At 41.7% G+C, this 24649-nt stretch overlaps 1 protein-coding gene across 5 annotated transcripts in view; it reads left to right on the forward strand.

The window, feature by feature from the left end:
• The first annotated feature begins 2974 nt into the window (after positions 1–2974).
• The window catches only part of SLC25A26 (solute carrier family 25 member 26), a 95718-nt gene continuing 74043 nt past the window's right edge, over positions 2975–24649 (forward strand). For 3 of the 5 annotated variants that reach the window (XR_003260752.2, XR_003260753.2, XM_026110128.2), the window contains exons 1-3: positions 2976–3166; positions 4746–4902; positions 7004–7113. Coding sequence is in view for 3 of the 5 variants with exons in the window: in XM_026110128.2 (XP_025965913.1) it covers positions 3134–3166; positions 4746–4902; positions 7004–7113 (300 nt within the window). In the remaining 2 variants the exon portion in view is untranslated. Of the gene's footprint in view, positions 3167–3278; positions 3407–4745; positions 4903–7003; positions 7114–24649 lie in introns of those variants that run through there. The other 2 variants (XM_026110155.2, XM_026110148.2) reach the window with 2 other exon arrangements.

A 24649-nucleotide genomic window follows, 5' to 3' on the forward strand; every position in this document is an offset into this window, starting at 1 on the left:
TGCTTGAAAGCCATGTGGATGAGGTCACTGAAAATCTTGAAGAACTTCTGTATACCATGTGCCATAAGAGAAATCAGGACCCCATTGTGTAGGCACTAAGCAGTTACGTAGTGAGAGAAAAGCTAAAATCACATTATACTTTAGGAGATCATGCCAGGACGGGGGTGAAAACTCTGTCTGGCCTAGGCATGTGGTGGAGGACCTCTGATGGTTTGTTCCCATGCAGCTGTGTTTTTTCAGCCCAAGTTGCTGGCAAATCCCACAGTCTGTTGCAGCTGCCAACAGTGGGACCCTCTTACGAAGGACCAGCTTGTTTGCCTGCCTTCAGCAAGCCTGGGACAGACCCCAGCTACGCAGAAATGACCCAGCAAATTTGTGTACGGCAGCAGTTTGTAGCTTGTGTGATCATGGCTGTGAAGTTCAGCTGCTAGACAAAAACCTGATGACCACCAAGCTGTTCTGGTGCTGGCAGAGTTAGCACTCTTAGCACTGTAGCCACAACTGCCTGCCCTCCCTATCCTTGCAGCGTGTTGCACCTGCACTGCCAGGGCTGAAAGGACCATGCGGCTATGCCGCAACTTCCCCAGCTCACCCTCCAGCCCCTGAGTCTCAGCCACAGCTGAAAGTGGGTTTGGGAGAAGGTACAGGACTATGAATACCTGTCGTTCAGGCACAGTCAGACATCTCCTTTGCCTGTGTGAGAGTTTTCTGCTCAGCCCATCCTCTCTGCGTGCAGCAGAGATGTTGGGCAGCATCCGCAGCGTTTTCTCACAAGGAAGAAAGGACATGAGAAAACTGGTCTCTTTCTTTTCTCGATTTACTCTGCAAGCTCAAGGGAAATCCATTGAAGGACTTACCACAAAGATTAATGTTTGGCCTGCAGCATTAAGCAGAACTGGTTCATCTAAGACAGGACAGTGGTTTGGAAGAACAAGAGATTGTGACCTCTCTGATGCAGCAGCACTGTTCCTCTGACAGAATGTGATAAATAAGAGTCACAGTGCCACTGACTGTATTTGAAAGCTTCTCATTGAACAATGTAAAAAACGCTTGCTATGACCCCAAGAACCTTTACATCAAGAGACCTCCTGAGCACGCATGGGGAATAAGGTCTCGTTTTAAGTGCTGCCATCAGTGGATTATATGGGGATAGCAGTAACTCTAAAAGTATGCACCATTTACTGCAGATGTCTGATTTTTCCCTCAATACCTCTCCAAAGTACCTAATTTAATGACAGACATGGACTTGGAAACTGAGGAACTTTCAGCTGTTGTGTTTATTTAGCCATTTACCAGAACACCAGCTGGAAACAGTAGATTTCAGATCATTTTTATCTCTGTCTAAATAGCAGGGCTCTTTCAAAAAGCCAAGTACTCTGCTGGATGTTACTATAACTGTCCACATCTCAGTCTCTGCTATATTACAGCTGAAATATATAACTGTGGCTCTATGGCTCCTACTTGTTCCAGAAAACAGAACCAAAGCTATCAGGAATTAATTCCTAGGATACTCAGCTTGCTCTGGTTAGCCCAAGGGGCCTTTAGGATTTATGTTCATTGCAGGCTTTGGAGAAAAGATGGAGAGACAATCATAATAGGAACACAACCGCTAGCAAAGTCAAATAAGTTCACTTGTTTGATCATGCCCTGATATGAGACCAGCAGGTGATCCAGATAAACACAATGAAGCCTAAATCAAAACAAAGTATTGATAACTCACCAGATTCAAATATTGCAAATTAGGACCAGAAAACCAAGAAGCTAGCTCAAAAATCAAAGGAAGATGATAAATTTAATACCTTCACATTCTTTATATATTTGCCTGCAAGGCTTTGAGCTTTTCACTCAAATTTGTTTTGTCTTTAGATTCTTATAACATCACCTCTCCCCGGGAACTGAGGAGTTGCAGAAGAGCTGTAATAAACTTGCTGGAGTTGGCAACTCCACTTTGATGTCAATGACCGCACTCCTGAGGGAGGACGTGATGGGACAGTGCAGGACAGCATTTCCTACCTGCAAACTTCCTTCGCAGTTTGATGATGAGGACGGTATCTGAAGGCGTTTGCCGATGCTGAGAACGTGAGGCATCGTCACCTCCTTGGCTGTTGCATCCAGAAATTCTCCGAAGTGACATGCCTGCAGCAAGGAGATCTTGAGTTTAAGCCGGCTGGTTTTCCTGCTGTGCATGCACTGTCTATAGCAGTCTCCAATATTCACCTCTAGAATCATATTTTCCAAAATTTCAAGACAAATCCTCAACTGACTTCATAATTGTTTTCCTCTTAAAATATATGACTTTTTCTAATGCATTTAGTTTTTGCTTTCTAAACAAGTCTCTGTCACAGGCGGAAGGAACCATGACAGCTACCTTATCATTCATTTATCAGCACTCCGAACTGCTCATATTTAGGGTAGAAAACGTTATTTCTATTACAGCAAACGGGCTTTGTGGCTCCTCAGAAGCAGAAAGACAGCAGGGAAGGGCTCTCCTCCCCTTTTGGAAGCAGCCCTGCTGCCCGGGAACACCAAAGCGCTCTCTGCCCCAGCTGCTCCCCACAGAGACACCCCACCACGGCCAGGGTAATGCAGCGGTTCTGGGGGGCGGCTCTGTTGCAGGGTCCTGCCTGAGGGCTAGCGGAAAGCTCACTCTCCACCACAGGAGGCCCCGCACTTTCTGCTGCCGGCGAGCAAGGCAGCCGCCCTTTTCTGCACCTCCCCCAGGCCCGCTCTTTTGGAATTTCCTCCATGATTTTTTGGAAAAAAAAAATCGAGTGCTTCAATATTCGATAGATACTACCCACTAATTAATTAGCGTCAAGTGATAATTAATTAATACTGAACGATAATTATTTAACAGTCGAAGTACTAATACTTTAATACGGAGTAACTAACAGGCCTCTATCACTAAAGGCGGCGGGAAGGGCAAACCGCCGCTCAACGGCCCCGCCGCGGCGCCCCTGCGAGCCGTGCGCATGCGCGGGGCCCTCGGCGCAGGCGCAGAACAGAGAGGGGCCGGCGGGTCAGGGGGCAGCAATATGGCTGCGCCCATGCGTCGCCGGGAGGGCCGGCCGGAGCGGGGGGGTTAGCCCCGTGCTGCCCGTCGGGGAGGGCCGTGGCGCGGCGCCGCCTCCGCATGGAGCCGCGGGAGTCGTGGGCGGCCTTGGCGGTGAGTGCGCGGGTCCGGGCCTGCCCGTTGCCATGGCGACGCGGCGGCTCGCTCTCCCCAGCTACCGGCCTCTCGAAAAACTCCCGGTGGTGCGTTTACAAACATGGCCGCGGTGGCCGGGGCTGGCTGGAGGCCCGCGGCGCTGCGCGTGGCGGGCGGCCGCGGCACCAAGGCCGCGCTCGGTGCGTTTGGGTTAACCCAGCAACGCTGTTAAGTAAAACCAGGGGCTGAGTTTATCAGGTCCGTCCAGCTCCTGGTAGAGGCTTTTAGCTCAACTCCCAGTAGTGCTGGCGTTACTGGGAGGCGGTGGAGAAGCTGCGTTTTCCGTTTTTATCTAAAAATCACCGCTGTCTGGTTGCGGACGGCGTGCGCAGGCGGGTGGTGTCACCCTCCGGCAGGTGCCCCCTCAGCCACTTCATGAATTTAAATAGCGTTCAACATACCGGAGCTTGAAATCCAAAGAAGCAATTAGTAACTTTTGATGCGTGTTTCGCCAGTTGGCCAGATTAAATCTGATCAATGTTATTTTGAGTAGATAAGAACTTTGATGAAAAAGAGTGAGAAAAACCAATGCATGCAAAATAGCCAAATAGATTAAAAAAGTAATTAATTTATTGATTAAAACCTTACTAGTAGATAGTGAATGCCTCTCTGAATCCTCTGTCGGCACTGAAAGAAATTCAGAGTAACATACAGTGTAATATGATTTTGTTTTCAGGCAGGGTCAAAAATCTGTGCTGTTTCTTGCGTGTTGTTCTATATGGGGTATATTTCAGCAAAGTAAGTCTTTTCAAAAAAGCAATGCATCTAAATAATGTATCATAATTGATTGATGCTAATTGTTTACTTTTTTGAACTGAGGTTTGCTTTGTATTTCCATCTCATCCTCCTGTTTTTAAGAAGTTTTTTTTTCCCTACAGTTCAGTCCTGTCCTGTAGATATTTCTTCCAGTTTCCATGTTTTTAGATGATTTTTTTTTTTTAATTGAGCTTTAGTTGAAACTAATTTTTAGGGTATGTTCTTCCCTCTAGAATTGTTATGAATAAAAATTCTCACTTTTCCTTTTAACTTTCGAAATATATTTATTTAAAATGATTTTTAAAGACTTTAAAAAGAAAGTTAAAAGAAGTTTGCTAGGAAAATGTGAATCTGTTTTCTAGAAACGTTTTCGGGGAAACAGAATTGCCTTTGTCCTTCTCTGATTTTTTTCATACAAGCTCCTAGAGGTAATGGTCATTCTGTGCTGTCTTATTTTTATAAGTGGCATTTAATACTGTCTTGTAGCTTATATGTACAATGAATCAGTGTTTCATTGCTTTGCTGGATATTTCATTGCTTTGAAAAGTACCGCTTGACAATGGTTCTAAAGTTGGGATATTTATTACTTTCTCTCTTTTGTTAAAGCTTCCTTGTTACAGCTGTAGAAGCTATTGAGACCTGTGTGAGACCATCAGGTACAATTCAGAATGGATACAGTCAGTAGTACTTTGGTTTAGGCATGATTCAGTTGTTCACATATGCACTGCTGTTTCACTGCTGCAAATATTAATGCACTTTACTCCCTGGTTTTATCTCAAAGGCTGGTGGAGTTGCTGGTGTCTGTGTTGACTTGATCCTTTTCCCACTGGATACTGTGAAAACCAGACTGCAGAGTCCTCAAGGATTTAGGAAGGCTGGTGGCTTTCGTGGCATCTATGCTGGTGTTCCTTCCACTGCTATAGGATCCTTTCCAAATGGTAAATTTTGTCTGGATTATGCTTTCTCCTTCTTTTGGTGGGAGCTTATCTAGCATAGGACATCCATGTCCGTGGCTTCCTTTCCTGCAGGTGACTGTTTTTGGACTCTGCGAGGAACAGCTTCTAGCATTGTACAGTATTGAACAAACTCTCTGAGGAAGCCTGGAGTGAAGGCTGCTATGTGTTTACTTGGAAAAGCTCGGGTTTTGTGTGTCTGGTCTTACCGCTGTTTTTCAGCTAGGAACTTGCCTGAACGGGATTTCTTAAAAATATGCAGTTTGCATCTGAGGCCTTCCTTGTGGTTTAATTAACCACTTCAGCTTCACACTATGGTCAACTTTTCTGACATGAACAGTCCCTTAGTTTGGCTCTTAACAGTGGGTAGGAACTGGAGCTTGTGCTAATATTTAGAGAAGCCTGTCCCGCTGTTAAGGGGACAGTATACGTCTCTAATGTGGATGCAATTCAGTGTTCTCTTCCAGTGTATTTTACTCTGTCAAGTGTCTGTATAAGTCTCTCTATCGTAAGCCTCATTCTGTGGTAAGAGTAGTATATACTGATTGGTGTAGCCCAGCAGTTCAAACAAATCTAAAATAAATGAACTCTAAAATTTATCAAGTGGTATTTAGTTGCCAGTATTAAACACTGCTGGTGGTACTTTACATGTCCTAGGCATACAACCCCATACAACCCCCCTGGAAGTGTTCATGGGCATGTGTTATTCACCTGTTCCTACTTACAGGAACATCCTAAGGCATTTCCAGGTGCCAAAGAATGCATAAGTCTTGCTTTCCGTGGACGCTTGTGCCACTGTATTTCTTTCACTGTACTAGAAATGCGTAAGAATTCTTCAAAGTGATTGAACATGGGAGGTCTTTGCCCTGGAGATGCTATGCTCTTCTTTCTCTCCCTAGAAATAATTACAAGTCACTTAAAATCAGAAGACATCAGGGATACATTGGAAATTGAAAATTTAAAAAGGTAAATACTTGTAGTCCCTGCAGAGAAAAGGCATCTAAAATTCCAAAGGCCTTTGTCTGTTTCTTCTTTATACGGGGGGGGGGGCGGGGAAAGCACCAAGCTATGCTGTCAGTAGTGTTAGGAGAAGTTTGCTGACAAATCCACTGACACCTTCAAATGTTTGATGTCCTTCATAAGATGATAATAAAAAATTTCAGTTCTTTATCTTGTCTCCTTTGTTATCTCCTTTTGAGGTGATAAGCATCTTTTGATTAGCAGTGGAAGGCAATTCACGTAGTCCTTCTTTACAATTAAAATCTGTTCCCCCGCGAGACATGTCAGTTTTTTCAGGATTTGCATCTTCAAAATCTGAACTGTGTTTTTATCTTTCCAGTGTGAGACTAAGAACTGAAATTGTCTTTAGGAGAGGGGGGAGTAACCCTTAAGGTGCAAATGCCTTTGTAGTTGACTGTTGCAGTGAAAAAAACACCCTGTTGCTATGCGCTGATTAGTTTTGTATGTTTCTTGCCCGCTGGACCAGAGTACTTGAGCAACTTTGAAGAATTTTTTTTTCTGTAATGAAAGTGTGAAATATTGAATGATCATTGCTAGGAAGATGCTATTAGTAACTGCTAGTGAAACAGTTCTGCAGAGTAGCAGACTTGTATCAAGTACCTTTTTTTTTTTTTTTTTTCTTCTCCCCTCTCACTCTTTTTTCCCCCAATTGCTCCACTGACCTTTTTACAAAAAGTAAAGATCAGTCACCCAATTCAGCTAGTATGGAACAGCCTCATCTCTACCCTTGCAATCCCCAAATAGGGAAGATATGACTTTCCAAAACCTACTGGACAGTCAGGAATATTTAATGCATCTTTTCTTATCTCAATACTAAATACTCCCTTGAACTCCAGACACCTTTGATATTAATGGGAGGTTTGCCAATGAAAGTTAAGAGCGTGAACTTCTGAAGGAAATTAGCTACAGATTGTGTTGATACTATTGTACCGTTCTGGGGCAATAAATACCTTTATTTCAAACACAGTATTGGAATAATAAGTGACAAAATCCACGTCTAAATATTTTTGTATTAGTTCTGTGATGGAGAAACAGTTAAAAGACTGTGTGTATTTTTGAATTTCAGCGGCTGCATTTTTTATCACCTATGAATATGTGAAATCTGTGCTGCACTGTGGCTCTACATCATACTTGACTCCAGTAACACACATGGTGGCTGCCTCCTTTGGAGAAGTGGTAAGGTAGAAGTTCATCTATTGTGGGAGGAGAGGAAACAATTGATTTATGAAAACTCAGATTTGGTGTTATCTCTTACTTTTCCGAATGTTGACCATCTTCATACTTTGTGACATTTATTACAAAAATATTACTTCTTATTTTCTAATGAATTGTTGATGTGTTTGAAAATTCAATGTGGGACTTCTTTCAAGGTGTGTAAATGAGTTATTACTAACTCCTAGTAGGCTTATTGGCAGAGCTCGTTAAGTCAGTATGTAAAGGAAGCATGCATCACTCTAGTACATGATTATACCTTCACATTATAGTGGCTTTGTGTCAGTGCTGTGATTCAAGAGAACTTTCTTTGCTTATACAGCCTTTCAGCTTCATGTGGGGTAGTCATGAAAAAGATTTCATTTGCAGAAGGTTTTTACAATCGTGAGACAATGGTCTTATATGTATAGTAGGAAGGTCTCATAGTTTGAAACCCATCTACCTTTGCTGCTAATAGCCAGTGCTAATTAATATTTATATCCTACCCCCTTCCCTCCATGTATTCAGATTCAGTGAACACCTTTTCCCAAAAGGTAGTTTGTCATACTGATGAGAAGGCATCTTCCATTTATCAGCGGACTCTACCCATGAATGTACAAAGTGACATGACAGGATGGGGCAACTGGTAGCTGTGTAATTTCACTTGTCAAATGATGCGTAATGCTTTCCTGGTGAAGCCTGTCTCAGTGGAAAGTGTTGTAGGTAACGTAACAAAACATTTTTTCCTTGGGATGCATACCTGTGTATTCTAGTGACAGTTTTTCATATAGTCCCTCTGATAGCTGTAGCTCTGTGCAGTTTAGTATAGTGGTTGGGTAATTGCAGGAATAAAACATATGTGAATAATGACAATTATTTCTATATATAGGCTTTTTAAAAGCCTTTTCCCCCACTTTTTGGAAAAGTTGCTCTGTTTCTGGTCCATTAAACTCGAATTACTTTGTTTATAGTAGGATCTGGAGCTGCAAGTAATGACTTGCTTTGCCTGAGTTCATACAATGCCCAAAATAATTGAGACCAAATTCTATTGAACATTTTAGATGCTCAGTAAGGAAGACTGCGAAAGAAGCCTCTCTTGTTTTGATGCCTATGTTGCCCTTGCCTTGTTAACAGCATGGACCTTGCAATAATTGATTGTTTTTGTTTCTTTGTTTGTTTTTTAAAAAATTCTAGGTTACAAATGAAATAGCGCTAACCTATTGGATTTAAGTACTAAAATACCTCTGCCCTCTTGAGTTTTCAGTCTCAGTGTATTTAGGCTATTTCCCAGCTTATACTGACCACTCCTTTCATTTTTTTTTTAAATTCTTTTTATTTTTTTGTAGAGAGGAGAAAGTTTTCAGCACTAAGGAAATGTCACGGGTCTATTTGAAAGTGACTTCATATTCCATTTTAGGATCATGAAATGAATTCCATTGCCAACATGCAATGCCAGGATGACCAGACAACCCACAGATCTGCTGAGTTGAGAGTTTGGTTATGGCAAGAGCTAGTATGTGACATTTCAATAACAGAAAGGAACTTCTTTTGTAAATAGTCTGCAGCAACATACTTGTCTCTCAGTAAACACAGAAGATGCTTTATCCACACTCCTCTGCAGTGTAGGCCTACAAGTTGCCACTCATTTGCAGTAAAATACACAGAGCAGCTTGAATATTGTGTTAAACACAAGGAAGGTAAGGTTGGTTTGGGATAGCTGAATCAAATACTTTCCAGGTTCAGCAAAACACTACTTTCCCCAAATATTCCTCTTGTTTTTAACTGCAGAGTTGGCATAGTGTCCTGGCAGTGTTCGGGGCTAGGTGTTCAGCTGTAAACAGTAAATTGCTGTCCCTGCCAGCACTGTCCACCTCCTTACTCTTGGTTTTGGCACACTGGGTGTTTCTTGGCACTGCAGTGATGAAATGGGATGTGAACTGCTCTCTCCCCACAAGTTTGGGGGAGGGTGATGGGCTGTACTGAATTAACTTTTTTGGCTCATTTGCAACTTAAAATTAGCCCATGACATGGAGCAGAAAATGTATTATGTCTTTGATTCTGTATTCTGCTTTTATTAAGTGAGGTTTTTTTATCTCCTAAAATTGGCTTCACGTTCTCACGTGTACCTCTGCATTTACACTCCCCTCAGTGGCCTAGCTTACTTGTAACTCAGCCCCAAACTGCTAGAAGTGCAGATGGACTTATGCCGCCTTAGCTTAGCTGCTAGGTGCCTCAGTGTTATGGCAGCCTGGCCTAGCTACTTCCCACAGGAAGCGAAGCAGCAGTTCAGCTGTTCCTGCTTTCCTTGATTTCAGCTTTGCTTCCCAAGTGATTTTTATTCTCATGTGGAAATCAAGCTGATTAGACTGAACGTGACCATAGTTTCACATACCAAGCATGTGAACATAGCTGAATGCAGCATCTAATAATCGCTTTGGCAGTGGTTATAGGCAGGAATAGATGGAAGGTGATAGATTTAGGGGTGGGTGGTATACTTCTGTGTTGCCTCCTCAGGCAGATTCTTTTTGATCTTGATTAAACTCTGTACTGTCAGGTTACAGCTTCTAACTTCAGGCAATGCATAGAATTTGTTTCCATGGAAATCTTATGAAAGCTTTTAGGAACTGGCAAGAGATTTTTCACCACCCTTGCAAAGCATAGCCCTTAAACTCCTTGTTTGCCTGATCAACTCATGGAACAGCAGATCTAAGAGGTTTCTCAGGCTTCTCAAGTGGACTGCTCTGTTTCAGAATCAAGAAATGATGGTTGGCCCCATGAAGAGGTGCCAATGTTCTGTGATAAAAATCCACAAGAAAGGCTTCTAAAAATCAATCTCTTCTTTTGCAAATGGATTTTTTTTATAGTGCTCTTTCTTTGCCTGTGAGGATTCTGTACGAAAGCCATGGCCAGACAATATAATTGGCAGCAGCCAAAGAATCGTTGGCTATAGATGACTCCTTGCATGATTGCAGACCTGTTGCCTGAATGTTTCAAGGTGGTCCGTATACTCCTGACCCTTATGAGTCGGGACTGTACTGCTTTCATTTTCAGGCTGACAGCCTGAGGTACAGCACAGCTGAATGACTTGCTCAGGATTGTCTATATCTGTGCCTCAACTGAGAGCTCTTGCTACCCTAAGGCCAGAGAAATGCATAGTGATAGCTGTTGAAATGACAGTCTGACTTGATGGTGTGGAAACTGCAATGTTGAAACAGCCATTTCTCGGCTAATAAGATTCTGCTTTCTGCCAGCCTTCTTTCCCCCCTCCCCCCCCCCCACCTTTTTGGTACAATGGGACAACTAAGCTGTAAAATAATTGAGGCAGGGATTTAGAGATTTGCTACAACAAACCCATAATAAAAATACCACAAAGCAGGATCTTCTCACATTTGTTTTATATCAAGTCTTAGCTGATTGGAATAGTTTTTTTTATATATAGATCAAATTGCATCAGGGTGAAAGTTATAATTATGGTTTTATTGATTGGTCATTAAGTTTTAATCAAGGCATAGCCACTGGGACTATTATTTTGTCAGTAGTTCTTTTGTTTCATACACACATTTTCTCCTTTGTATGCTTTAAATAATTGCTTTTGTATAAATTGCTTTTAAATGTGAAATAATAAGCCAAAGATTCTGTCATGTTAGGATTCCCAAGACATCTCTTCCCATTTTCAAACTGTCTCTCTTTTTATAAAAAGGAGGAATTAAGGTTTAGAGCAAGAAACTGGTATTGGATTCCTGAATTTGCTGCTCATTCACTGGTGAGCATATATGAATTGGCTACCTTCTTGTGCATCAGTAAAATGTGAAGACTTGCTAAGCTTAAAGGTATGTTAATGCTGACTAATCTGCTTTGAATGAGTGTTAGCACGATGTGCCTGTGAAAAATAGTAGTAATAACACAAAAGGTAAAGGTTAAAAATGCAGAGGTCATGTCAAGATAAGATAAAATATGAGAGAAATCAGTCAAATGGGAGTTCTTGGTTTTTATAACAGGCATTCTTCTGTATTATTTACAGCCTCTGTAAATTCATGGGAAACAGAGTGCCCTGGAATTGGGTTGAGCCAATTTCCCAGTTACGGACTGGGAGGCACAAAACGAAGCAGTAAAAAGGCAGCGGCCATAGCTGTGTTTTCCTTTTAGACAGGAGGAATATAGAAGGCTAATCTCATCTCCAGCAGTGAGAGAGAGAAAAGTACACACAAAATCTGACTCCATTAAACATAATTATTTTTTCCTATAACTGAATCTTGCTGTATAGGGACTCTGAATATCCCATAATACATGAGAAATTACTTACAAAGGCAGAGTCAAAACTCCAGAGGACAGATATACACTATATCATATCATCTCATCAAGGAAGAATGAAGGTTGAAGAATACAAGAGTTACTAAGGGGAAAAAACCCTTAGTATACCACTGTGTAACTGAAATTCAGAGCTAGGAAACACAGAAATGCATCCAGGGCATTGGAATTTTTCATCCTGACTCTACATTGCCCTGTATGTTTAGTCTGCCTGTATCTTTATAGTGAGCTGCCAAATGTGCCTGGAAAACATGATATCATAGGGGGTGGAAAGGAAAACCAGATGTTCTGAAATTTTACTTTTAATATTCTGAGGTGGTGTAGCTCAGAGAAGGAGCAGTATTTTTAACCTCTTAGTGCCCGTTTTAAATAGTAACAGAGTGCTTATTGCAGATGCAAAGTTAATTCATTCGTACTTTTTTTTTGTCAGCCTCATAGTAATAGCATATATACTATAATTACAAGAAAATTGAGTAAAGAGAAGTTCCCTGCTCTGCCCCCCAGCAGCCTGCTGCCTGCTGCAAACATAGTTTTATGGGACAAGTTTAAGATTGTCCCAGTTTTGCTGATGAGGTTTCCTTCATGAGAGCCAAAGTGCTTGGATTCAGCACAGTTAATTTTACATCCTGCTGGCTTTTCCATGGAGGTGAGAATAAAGTCATTTGGATCACGTTCTAGAGAAGCTTGCTGACAGCAGTGTTTTCCATCTAATATTTGGATATTGTTATGGTTACGATCTGAGCTTTGCAAGATACTTAGTGGCAGTTTTGGGCTGTTGCTTGTAAATATCAGGTCTACTTTTATCTTTCTGGCCTTTTTTTCTGTTTTTAATTGGGCTTTTTTGGTGGCTTTGTCTTTCTTCCTACTCTGTAGGAAAATAAACTGCTTGACTTTCAGCTCACTTGTGAGATGACCTGTGGGGGAAGGGCTGAGGACCAGGATGGGATGTAGATGTCCTGTTCTTTTGGCAATTTGCATTAGTGACAGTGCTCTGGAAGCTGATTACTGCTGAAGTTATTGAGCTGCTGTTGCCTTTGTGTAGCTTTCCAGAGCACTTCGGGATTACAGTGCTGGAGGTGTGTTGACACTGTGCAGTGCATCCTTAAGCTTGCAAGATCCCCAGGTTACCCACAATAAGCTGGTGTGTCTACACAGTATGCAGTACACTAGACAGAAGGAGTAGCTCAGATCCTGAAGGCTACGTAGTCTTTAATAACACAGTGCCTGCATTAATTTGGCCTATTTGGGTTCCTGAGCCAGCTTGTTTTCAACCTGCTTCAGTGTCTCTGCTCTGTACTCCCTTGAGTCATGTAAATGCTTGACAAGCTTGCAGGTCTAGGAAGGCATTTCTGGTCTGGCTGCAAGAATGCTAAAACTCAGGCTATCCACCAAGCTTTGGTGGAGCGTGAACCTCTTAGGAAAAAGTGGAGACCTCAGCTGTGTTCTCCTGGAACAATTCTGAATGGTTATGTAGGGACTGCTCCCTCCAAAGGTGATAGGCTTGGCTGGCTTCAGCAAGAAGGATTTTGGTGGAGCTGCATGCTCAAGTTTTTTCCAAATTTGAGAAATGAGGGATGTTAAATCCATTTGAATTGAAACATCCAGAAGTTTATTGCTTGACTGGGGAGAGGGGATGAGAATGGCTGACTTGTCATGCTTTGCATAACCTAAACAAACTAGCAGGAGCAATGAGCTCGATAGAGTAGTAACTAAAACATGGAAACGCAGTTGGGCATTCAACACTCTGCCTCCTCTTGGCTTAAATAGGTAGGCGGTGTCACATTATCACCTTACCTGGCTCCACAGGGCAAGGTAAGGACAGGTATTTCAAGGTGAGATTCCAATCTCACTTGTGTATTCCAGTGTGTTGCCACTTAAGATTGTGATAAGAGCAAAGTGTGTGGTTCATTTGTGATTACCATCTGACCCTCAGCATTAATAACTTGAAATTTTTTTATGCACTGTTGGGATGTGTCAGATAGAAAAGCTTCTTAATGTAGGAATTAGCTTACTGGGGAATTCAGCTAGCTTTCTCTGCTCATCCTAACTTTTTTCTTAGAAGAAGCAATCCCAAATGCAAGCAAGACAGTTTGCAAATCACATTTCTGTAGAATGAACATTTTGAGAATAACATTTAAAAAAAAAGAAAAAGGCAAGGAAGATGAGTGTTGTATTATCTTAGGCTTGTTTTTGTGAAGAAGTGAGGCATATAACATCATGATGTCCATGTTTATCTGACCATTTGTGAACTCCTCCTCCTCTGCTGTGGCAGTAGCTTTTGAAACAGTTAACTAGTTTTAATTTAATAGAAGAACAGCAATCTCAGAAGTGAGTATAAATTTCATGAGACTACCTGGCTAAGTCAGAGAAGAGATTCACTATTCTGAGGAAAAGGATGGAAGCATGAGCCAGACAAATCCACAAAGAGATGTCATGAAAGTGTCCCCAGCAGGATAACCGTTTAGGGCTTGCAGTGCAGTAAACACTAGAAGATCAGCCTGCAGGAATCAGATCTATAGGAGATGAAACAGCCCCTCATGCCACACCTTTTGGCTATTTGAAACCCCTGAACTTGCATGTGGGAGGATGTGGTTTTTCAGTTCAACAGGTAGGTTGGACACCTTAGGGAGAGTTGCTTCTAAGCTAGCAATCATCTGCTGCAGCAAAGAGATGATTTAGTACTTACTGTATGTAGGCTTTGGGCTAATGGCTTTGAATTTTTAACAATTTTCCCTTTTCTAAGAACAGAACAAAGAAATGGACAGAATTGTTTCTAAATGGAAAGCCGCATTTTCTATTCTGTACCCCATTGCCTCCCAACCAGTGTAGTATGGTCTGGCAGATAAATCTACCCCTTCTCTGAGGTTATTCCATATCTCAGCCCCTGTCTATTTCTACCATTTGACAGCATATTTCTGTTGTAGCAACTAAACATGGGACCCTGTGCTGTCACCCTGCCAGCCTTGATTCAGGTGGTGCTGAAGGAGGTGAAGTAACCTCTTTTGCTCATCCTGTAAGATTTACTGAAGCCGAGCAGGAAACCTCCCTGTCTCCGTTACTGAAATGGCCTTAGCTTGGACTGGTCCTGGTATCAGACTGGAGCTGTTTGGTGTGTTGAGTGTTGGACTGAGGAGAGCAGGTAGGCTTTGGTGATGCCCGCACACTCCTCCTAGTCCATGCTGTTCATGTCAATCCCCACTACACCCCTGCCAGTACTAACAGCCTATAGCTATGATATAGGAAAAACTTGTAATATTCAAAGCTTGATAGGATCTCTCTTACAGTACTTATGCTTTCCAGGCTATTATTGTTGATCAGGGCTTGCCATTTTGGGCCTCGCTTTTTTGTGCTGCACCTAGCTGGATGCTTACAGGCCTTGAGCAGTGGAACGTGCTGACCCTGGCAAGACAAGCAATGGTGGGGAGTGCAGCAAGGTGTGTGGTCTTTTGAATTAATCATGATGGATTTTGAAATATTCATAAATTAATCTAGGTGAGGTCAGGTCTGCAATACAGATGCTGTAGGACTTTTGCCAAGCCGTTATGCAGAAGTGTAGCTGAGCAGTGGTCAGAAGATCATTGTGAATATGAGAATGCTGCCATGAAAAGCTAGCGGAGAAGAAGCATAGTGAGAGCAGGCGGAAAGTCAAATTAAAGCTGTAGCTCAAAATTGCTTGTAAATAAAGATGAATGGAGACATGAATTCACAAATACTGCCAACAAATTTAGCATACAATTAAAGAATGAAGCAGCAAATTAAGGGAACTCAAACACCTAACCAGCCACCCATGCTGCTCTTTCCTTGTATGCTCTGTTAACTGCACGTTTTACCTCTTTTCTTCATCAGCTCTCCTTTCCTAGATCACTTTATGTAGTCTGCTCAGGACTTAAAGCACACTGCCACTTTGGAGGACAGAAGCTTGATGTTTGTCACTTCTTTTCTTTCAGTACTAGGACTGATTAAAAATTATTCTGAGCTCAAAGCATTGTTTAAAGAGGAAATTTAATTTGAGTTAAAGAGTATAACTAAGAAATAAATAGTTTAAAAATGACTTCCTGATTGATTTCCTGGATTGCAACTTATTCTGCCAGAGTCAGCTTTGGCAAAGATTGAGATCATTTAAAATAAGGTATGCTTATTCCAAGGTAAGGTTCTGTACAGGGTTTGTCAGGAGTGACTATTTCTGGATAGCTCCATATGTGGACAAGCCCATAATCCTTTAAGTAAAGGCTGTAGGAAAGAGTAAGGGATCAATTAAAGGAAAACACTTGATAAAAAACAATACAGTTGAAATTTCCATGTTCTGGGCCAATGTAACCCCAGGAGACTGAGCAAATTGTAAAATACTAGCCATCTTTCAACGGGAGACTTAATGTGTTTGCAGAAAATATTGCCTGTGTTCTCTTGCCTGGAATCTCATTAACATTTGTCCTGCTGTAACACAGTCTGACCCCACTTAGCTCCTTGGAAAAAGTTTTTTGCTGGATGGGATGCACCAGGCTAATTTGGAAGGGAACTTTTGCTGAAAGAACAGTTTGGCTGGTGGATGGAATTAATTTCTTAAGACTTTTAAAATAGGTTTAACAGGCTCATAGCGGCGGAAGAGTTGCTAGGATAGATTGGATCATGCAGACAATTCTGTAAGTTGAGTTAAGGGCCTACTCTTCTTGTCCTTTAAGGCTGTTTATGTTTAAGAGTGGTAGCAGCTGACGATTCGAGCAGCGAACCTTGCTTCAGAGCACCAAGCTGGTTAAGGAAGATAAAGACTGGAATTTTTAAAGCTACTTAGTTGTCTGCTTTTTGTCACTCGAGGGTTTAATCCATGTTTTTGTAACTGTGATGAAGAACTTCAAAATCCCTGGGACTTCTAGTTTGTGCTTGAGTACAAAAGAGAAGTGCGTAAGAGCAGGATGCTTTGAGTAAGTTTGAAGTTTGTTTTAAAGCAAGCATACACAGCTGTATGTTGATTAAATTTTGAAAGACCATTTTAGTTGTACAGAATGTAGGCCTTGTCGGCTCCATAGACTTTTCCTGTTCTTCACCCGTTAACTGATCCTAGTGGGGTGACAGTGTTCCCTCTTGCTGTGAAGAGAGCTCAACACAAATCTCCGCTGTCTGGGACAAAAGAGACTGGCCAGTTTTCCGAGGTGTAACTGATACAGCTGATGGAGAGGTAGGCAGGGAGCCTCCAGTGAGAGATTCACAGCACATAGTTGGGCAATTGGAGAACTGAGCATAGAGAAGGAAGTTGAAAGGTGAGACAGAAGCCCATCTTGAGTGTGTTACTTTTAAATGATGGACAAGCAGCCAGCTGAGAGCTTCAGGCAGCTGGGGCGAAAAGGTTTGCTCAAGATGGCCTGCGTGAGGAAGCGTGTGGGGTGAGGGCGGTGCTCTGGAGCAGGGAGAGGAGAGCTCTGGAAAGTGAGAGTAGGCAGCAGACTTAGGTTTGACAGTAGCAGAATGGAACAACACCCTGCAAAACAGCTCTGCAAATTCCAGGTGGAGTCATCTAAGGTAGAACTGTGGAGAAAGTTGAAAATGTTTTTGCAGAAGCTCCTATATTCCAAATGCCCGCGACATTCAGTCCCTCTGAAAGGTCTCATCTCTGAAATAGTATGTTTTTCAAGCCCTGGGAAGTGCTGAGATCTAAGGGATCTTGCTGGGTGAGATTGCTCTTTGAAGAAATGTTTCCTGCCAGCATACAGGGGAGCTGCAGTTAATTTAATGAAGGCTCTATTGTGTCAGTCAGAAGAAAAGACAGGACAAAGAGCTTGGCTTTGTCTAAACTTTCCCATCCAAAGTCCATTAGTCAAAAGTTGTTCTCTCCATGGGCTTTAAATCAGGAGTGGAGTCGCCTGTTCTTGACCCCAGCAGCTCTCTACAGGGATGAATTTAACTATGCTGGAAGGGCACATCCATGGTGTGTGTGTATATGTATGTACATATGGTGTCAGTGGAAATAAGATTAGCATAGTCTGAGGCTTTATTTTGAATGTGAACACTTCTTCTCTGGGGTTGGCACTTAAAGCATAAACTGACAGTGGACAGTATGTATAATGGGCATCTTCTTGCCATCCCTGGGGACAATTTCCTCATTAAAATAGGTGTTGTGCTTCATTTCTCCACTTTTGCTGTGCTTTAGCAGGTAGCACAGCCTGCTGACGAGCATGTGTGGAAGGACTTCCTTGAGTTGCAATCTACAGCAAATTGCAGACCACAGAGACTTACATTTTCATTCTGTCTTGGTCAAAAGGGCAGTAATTATTTAGATTAAGGCTTTATTGGTGTCTGAACTGTTATGGGTTTGCGATTGCAGCAGTTCAGCTTTCTCTGTCCAAAGAAAATATGAAACCAAATGACAGATGTGCATTTCATGTTTCCTTATCTTCTGTTAATTTTCACAGTAAGGGAAAGGGTTAGGCTGTTCATCTTCTGTATATAGATACATTCCTTACTTACCCTGTCTCCACTGCTGTGTAACATTCCCAATCCAAGAGTTGTGGCCAGAGCTTGAAAACCATTATTTGGAAGATGAAACACTTTGCCAATCTCATAATATTGCATGGAAATGTTCAGTTTTTCTCTTCTATCAGGCAGCTGAATCACAGTGAGCTCTGAAGAAGCAAAGATATAAACAGAATTTGGGGAGGCCACGGAAAGCTATAATGATGAATTTAAGGCTTGTTGAAAGGCTCTTGCTTGAATCAGGATGGAAATTTCCCCTGCTTTTTCAAGATCCAGAGGAAACCTGAGCAATTTAAGATCTCTTTGGTTTTAGACTTGCCTGTTATTTCAAACAGTCATTCAGTTATCTGAGGAATAGAAAATGACATTTTTCTTATTTCAGATTAAAAATACTAATATGCCACTTACAAGAGAGTATCTGACATAGAAACTGTGGTACTCAGATTATATTGTATTTATTACCCTATTTTGAGAAGCATCATGTAAAAAACCTGAACTATAAAGTAGCTTTTGTCAGCAGCTGTATGGACAGGGCTAATGCAAAGTGCATTAAAAAAAATCCTTATTTCTTCTTCCCCTCGAAAAGAGGTTTTAGAGATTGTTCTGTTTTTCTTGGCTTTTCTATACTATCTTGGCATGAACAATCCTACTGACTCTCAAGAATGAGGTGAGAGATTAGGATTCTGTTTCCAGATTGACAGCAGCCTAAACATATGTCCTTTGATAAGTCATAGCCTCTTTGTCATCATTTTTGTGCAGCAGCTTTTGCTCTTGACTGTCTTAGTGATTATCTTGCACAGGTATCATGAGGTTTAATTTAATGTCTCTGCTGTCTGGATACAAAGTCATAGTGTCATACATTAGACTCTTATTTGATTAAGAACAAACTTATGCAAATGACATTTAAGAGTAACTCTTCCCCAGGTATGTTCCGTTAGTGCTATATATTAAATTATATTTGCATGGTGAACATCAATTAACGTTTCCCAGGCTCCTCAGAAAAAGTTGTTAAAACTAATTTTTAAGTTCCCAACAAGGAAGTTAAAGTCCTGTAGAAAGACAGTGTTGTAAAAGGTTCAAAGCTGAAGCCCAAAAGCTTGCTGGACCTTATTACGTGTTTTTGTATCCAATTTTCAAAGCAGTCTTAGCCATTATAAGCCAAAGATTCCCTGGGAGTCATTGTGCCCAGGTTCCTAAGTCACAGCGTACTGACACTGTTCCAGAACAGTTCTGTGTCCTTAAACTACACTCTCTCCCTCGTAGCAGAATAGCCACGCTAACTGCAGCGTGGAAAAAATTTACTCTTGATCCTCACCCAAGCCCAGGTTAGTGCAGAGAACAGATCAGTTTGTTAGCCAGGAGCATGTTAAGTGCCAGCATTTTAATGGTTTGGGCCCTTAGTCCTTGCGCTTCAGTATCCTGTTTTAAGAATGGGGATTGTATATATCTCACTTTAAACATGAGGTGCTCAGGCAGTATGGTAATGCGAGCTTGTAAATGCGTAAGCCAGATCCTTTACTGTGCAAGCTCCATGCCAGGCTGCATATGGAAATGCGTTCTCAAGCTGCTCTCCTTAGAGTTACAAAGCTGGGGATAGCATTGTACCAGCTGTGTCCCCGGTTCTGAGGAAAAACCTGCCGTGCCTCGACCCAATTTAAATACCCTATATTAGCCCTTAATAGTGGCTGTAACACCTGCTCTGTCCTGTTTCAAATGTTTCTGGATCATTGTGCACGTAGCTCATGCATGCAAGGTTAATAGTCAAGTTGTACCACAGTTACCTAAAAATAAACTCTCAAACATGACACAGTTGTCTTTGGTTCTCTCCTAAAACCTGCAAAAACAGTCATGTAGAAAATGGTTAGCCTGGAACACAAAGGGTAGAGCCAAAAGGCTGGAAGTCTAAATGGAGTTGTTAATTTTGAGGGTAATAAATTAGCTCTGAAGACTGGAAAGAGTTGAGCTCTTCTCTGATGTGTTTGTCTTATGATTGGCTTTGATTTAAGAACAAGAACATATTGGATAGAGGAGCAAAGATGGGATTGTGAATCAGAAATGCCATTGTGGTGGTTTGCAGCTAAGTGCTTGTTCCAGCGTTTGCGGTGGATTTTTCTGTCAGGGCAACATTTGCTATTCTGTTTCCTGAATTTCAGCTAAGTAAAATGATATCAGGGTCCATTGTGCTTTATATTCTGGGATGCACTCTCATTAAATGGTCCAAGATAAAAGATGCAGAAAAAGGTGTATTCTCTCTAGCAAGTAAGCAAAATACCAACAAAAAAAAGAGCAAACCCACCTTCTGGTTTGGTAGTATTTAGGATATCACAAAAGAAAAAGGTGTATAAATATCAGAACATAGTGTGAGAATTTCTGTTCCACATTTGCTTTTTCTTCCTTAGGAAAATGGATCTGAAACATCTCGTACCTTGCATAAGAGCAGCACTTCATGTTTGCTGCCAGTCTTTTCTGTTGCTGTCTGCAAAGACAAGTTAGCACAAATCAGGTGACTACTGTTATCTTGCCAGTGGAGGTTAAGAAGTTTCTCCTCTCTGTAACATGTTGAACTGCAATGCATTTAGTGTCTATGCCCTTAATGGTCACCACTGCATCCTTTAAATGCCAGTTCACAATTGTGACTGATTTCTGAAGTTTGTGAAGACGAATGGCATATTTCTCTGAAGCGCTGTTAATATATATTTTGTCAGCCCATGGACACGCTAGGAATTATAGTTTGTTCTTCTGTCAATAAATAGAAATGAACGGCTTCTCTTGAGTTCAACCAGCTACTTCCAGTTTCTTTGTCACGTTAATCACAAAATCATCATCAAAAAAAAAACCCAAAAAACAAAACTTGGATAGGCGTTTTCTTCAGCCATTTTCACGCTAGGCTCTGGTCTCTGCTAGTTGCTCTGGATTAGCAGAGAGCTGTGTGTATGTCCCAAGTTCTCTGGCTATTGAATCCAGGCATCTGGGTTCCGGCATCTGAATCGAGGCCAGGATGACCGACTCGCATAAAACCACCTTGCAAGCAGAGCTATCCCCTCCTTGGCCTTTTTTTGTTATATGCCTCTTCATATTGTCTAAAGAAAAATGATAGGTAGCTTCGTGCTGATGAATTAGGTCAGTATTGCATAATCCTGAACAGCTGCTCCAGCTTTAAGCAGGATTGGCCCCCATGCAGAAGTCAGTATTTTAACGTGAGATGCTTTCAATAAACTTACCTGAGCCAGTGTAAAAAGGCTTCGTGCATGTTCCTATTCTACTTGTAGCAGATGTATTTTCTTTAAGCTACAGCCAGTTAAGATCAGGTTTCAGGTGTGCTGAAACAAAATGTTTAAATCAGTTTGTGCAAAAGGCTTTGTTGTGCTTGAAATAGATTTTTGAGACTTTAAATGCGCTGGTCATTCTCCAGGGTCAGCTGAGACATTGATCAGAGCAGCCACAACCAGCGAAGTCCGAGTCGAACACAAATCGGACCAGAAGATGGCAGCCTTGGTGCACGCAAGGAACATCCAAAAGTTAAAGACTTTTTCCAGAACTGACAAGAAAAAGATTACTTTCACTTAATTTGAAGCTATACTGTCTTAGTAATATATAGATAAATGTTAACAAAATAATCGCATTTTTACTTTTTGTCCCTTACTGTCTAATGCAAATAGGTGAATTAAAAATGCACTTAAGTTTGTATGTGAATGCTGGATTCAGCAGTCTGGTCTGGTAATGATTTAAGACCAAGATTTTGAAATCCAGTACTCTTGTTCAGAAGTGGTTATAGTAGTAAAAGGCTAGTAAGGTAGTAGGTGCTCACATTGTCACAGGTAGCATCTGTAAGCTACTATGTGAACTAATAATCCCTTTGTTTTTAGCTTTAAGATCAAGCTTTATTCAAGCTTAAATCTAAAAATGCTTGAGCCTTGGTTTAGATGTCACTCCCTTCTTGTCCATATGGTATGCATACATGTGTGTTGACATGGGAGATTGAATGCCTGCTATTTTGGGCTGAAAACTGAAGAATTCTATACCAGACCTGGTAAATAAGTGAGGAATTTATAGGGAAGTACCCATTCCCCCCCTCCCCGAACTTGATCTGTAGGATCTTGATTCTGTATTTCTGCTTCCATCAACAGATGGAAATAGGCTCCAGAGCTCGCTTGAAATGTGCTCTGCCCCTATCAATAGGGTACTGTTGTCTGGGGCCTTAATGTATGCTGCAGTAACCGAGGGCCCACTTCTGTACCCTCTCCATGTCTGGCTCCACAGATGTCTGATAGAGAGCTAATTCATCGTGGGGTCATCCCTAAAACCAGTAGGATTCACCAGGAATGGCTCGAGTTTGAGGGGCTGTATTGTGCTCTTCCATGGTAAGCAATAGGCTTCATTTGGTGCAGAGCTGAGGAATTAAAAAAGTAAACTTTTCCTGGGATCCTGGTGATCAGGGAGGTGGATGGGCTCTCGCTATGCAAACTTGAGGTTCCTTAGTCACATTATTACCTGTCCTCTGTGTCTGTTTCTAGCCCTGCTTTCTTGGCACTCCCTGTAGCACGTGTTGTCCCACGGGACCTGGCAGGAGTTTGTTTTTGTGGGGCCGCAGGCTGTATCGCTACGGTGCCTAGGAGCCCTGGTTAGCGCCAGGGCTGTGTGCGTTATGCTGTCCGGCCAGCACAAAGACCACCCAGAGTGAGTAGAGCCCCTGAGGCAGGGGAAAAAGTTGCATATGTGTAACTGAAGTAGGGGCACCTGCCTAAGATACAGTCAGCTAAAGCAGTGTGAAACTTAGCTGCCTTATGATAACTGCTCTTGTGCTTTCACCCTTATGGGTAGCATGCAGAGCAGCTCGTTTTATCTATTAGTCAATGCAGGTAAAAGCATATGCGTAGAGAGTTACTGCAGAGCAGCTCTGCAATGATATTTTTTCATCTTTACATAGTGGTAACTTGCTTACAACTTTGCAAGTCAGAAATTTTCAGTAGATACTCTCTTAATGCTAGAAGGCAGTGTATTAGGTCACACCGATGTTGCTTGAACAGATTTAGCTACGACAGAAAACTGGGGGCTGTGGATCATTTGCATTCTTCTAACTTTTGTGGTGTTACCTAGAAGACACTGAAGTGATTTATAGCTGAATATAGTAAATTCGAGATTTCTTTTCTGCACCCATCTATCACAGGTGGCTTTTTTTCTTTCTTTGTTTTCTTTTTTCTTTAACCTTGTGGTCTAATAAGACAGGTGTGAAGTTAGTGGTGCATACTTTCCTTTAGAGAGCTGTGTTGACTGACATCAAAAGACTGCTTGAATTGTTATTGATAGTAAGGTACACATGTAGAAACAAATAAGGTAGCAAGTTGTAAGTTCAGGTGCACAGGGAAAATGTCACCGTTGAGTCTGATGCTGACAGTTGCTGCTTACAGCTTTTTTAGCACCCGAAGTGCCCTGTGGAGCCGATCTGACAGAGGCGCCTGGGTGACACGAGCTTTCATTTCCTTTCATAGCTGCACAGTGTAATCACTTTTTTTTGTTCTTGTGCAGCCAGAGATTTCCTTGTAGCTCAAATTCAAATGGGAGGAACATCAAAGTTAATTTGAAACAAAATGCACCCCAAGTAGTCCGGGGGAAATAGAGCCATTACTTTGTAGCCACCCTTCTGGTGCCAAAACTGGAACACGGTAGATGTCAGGAAGCCACGCTGGGTTCTTGGTATCCTCTTGGTTGCACAGATTGATTTCATCTGAGCCTTTTTAAAGTTTTCCTCCTGTCTCTGTATTTTTAAGGAATAGAAAACTAATATAAGGACATGGAGTGTTATGAAGCATGAAGTTCTATAAATATTTATGCTGAACTATCAAAAAACTTGACAGTTCTTATTTTCTTGACATATTGGGGTCGTTTGTTATTTTTGACCCTGAGAATTGAAGAGCACATAGAGCTATAATGACTCTGGGATATTGTTGTCTGGTAAAGTTGTAAGAATGTAACAGGATAACAGACTTTAGTCTCTTTATGAATATGAAACTTAAACTTTGTACTATGTTACGGACAAATAATCATTCAAGTTACCAGTAGCACTTGAGTATCTACAGTCTGGCAGTGAGTTGCTAAATTTAAACTGTCTGTGGCACATGTGAATTTGAGTTAGCGGCTTAGTTTGCTGCTTCAGACCTAGAGATTTCAGCTAGGTTAGTCTTGATTTTAAGTATTCAGCGATTACCTTTACTTCTAGAAATCAAATTCAGCACAGTATGTTCCTGAGCACAGCACAGGATGGAACTGAAGGGGGCTAAAAATTTGGCAGATCTGTGTTATTTCCCGTGTTTTGCCACCAGTCCCAAGACCATTTTAAGTAGCCCTGGGACAGACTGAAAAGAAGCAGCTCTTCTTACTGCCTGTTTACCAGCCCTTAAATGCTCTTTTTTAGAGAGATGACAGGTTCATAACTCTCCCACATTTCAGTGTCCTCATTCCTTAAAACTGTGCACACAACCTTAACTCTGATCTCAAATCGTAGTGACAGGTCAACATTTTAAAAACCAGATTTAACTCTTTCTGAAAAGCTAGAGCACATTTTTGTGGCATCCAACAGCAAGCAGCTTTCTTGCATAGTAAATAAATAGAAGAGAGTCAATCTGATCCTTTCTCTTCAGTTGAAATCTGGTGTGGACTTAAAGGGAAGCCTTGAATATTGTGTGTGCCCTGCCTGGAATGTCTCTTGGTGTTGGTCACTAGAGGGCACAATGCAACTGTCTAGGAAATA

This window comes from Dromaius novaehollandiae, chromosome 12, assembly GCF_036370855.1.
Source record: "Dromaius novaehollandiae isolate bDroNov1 chromosome 12, bDroNov1.hap1, whole genome shotgun sequence".
NCBI lineage: Eukaryota > Metazoa > Chordata > Aves > Casuariiformes > Dromaiidae > Dromaius > Dromaius novaehollandiae.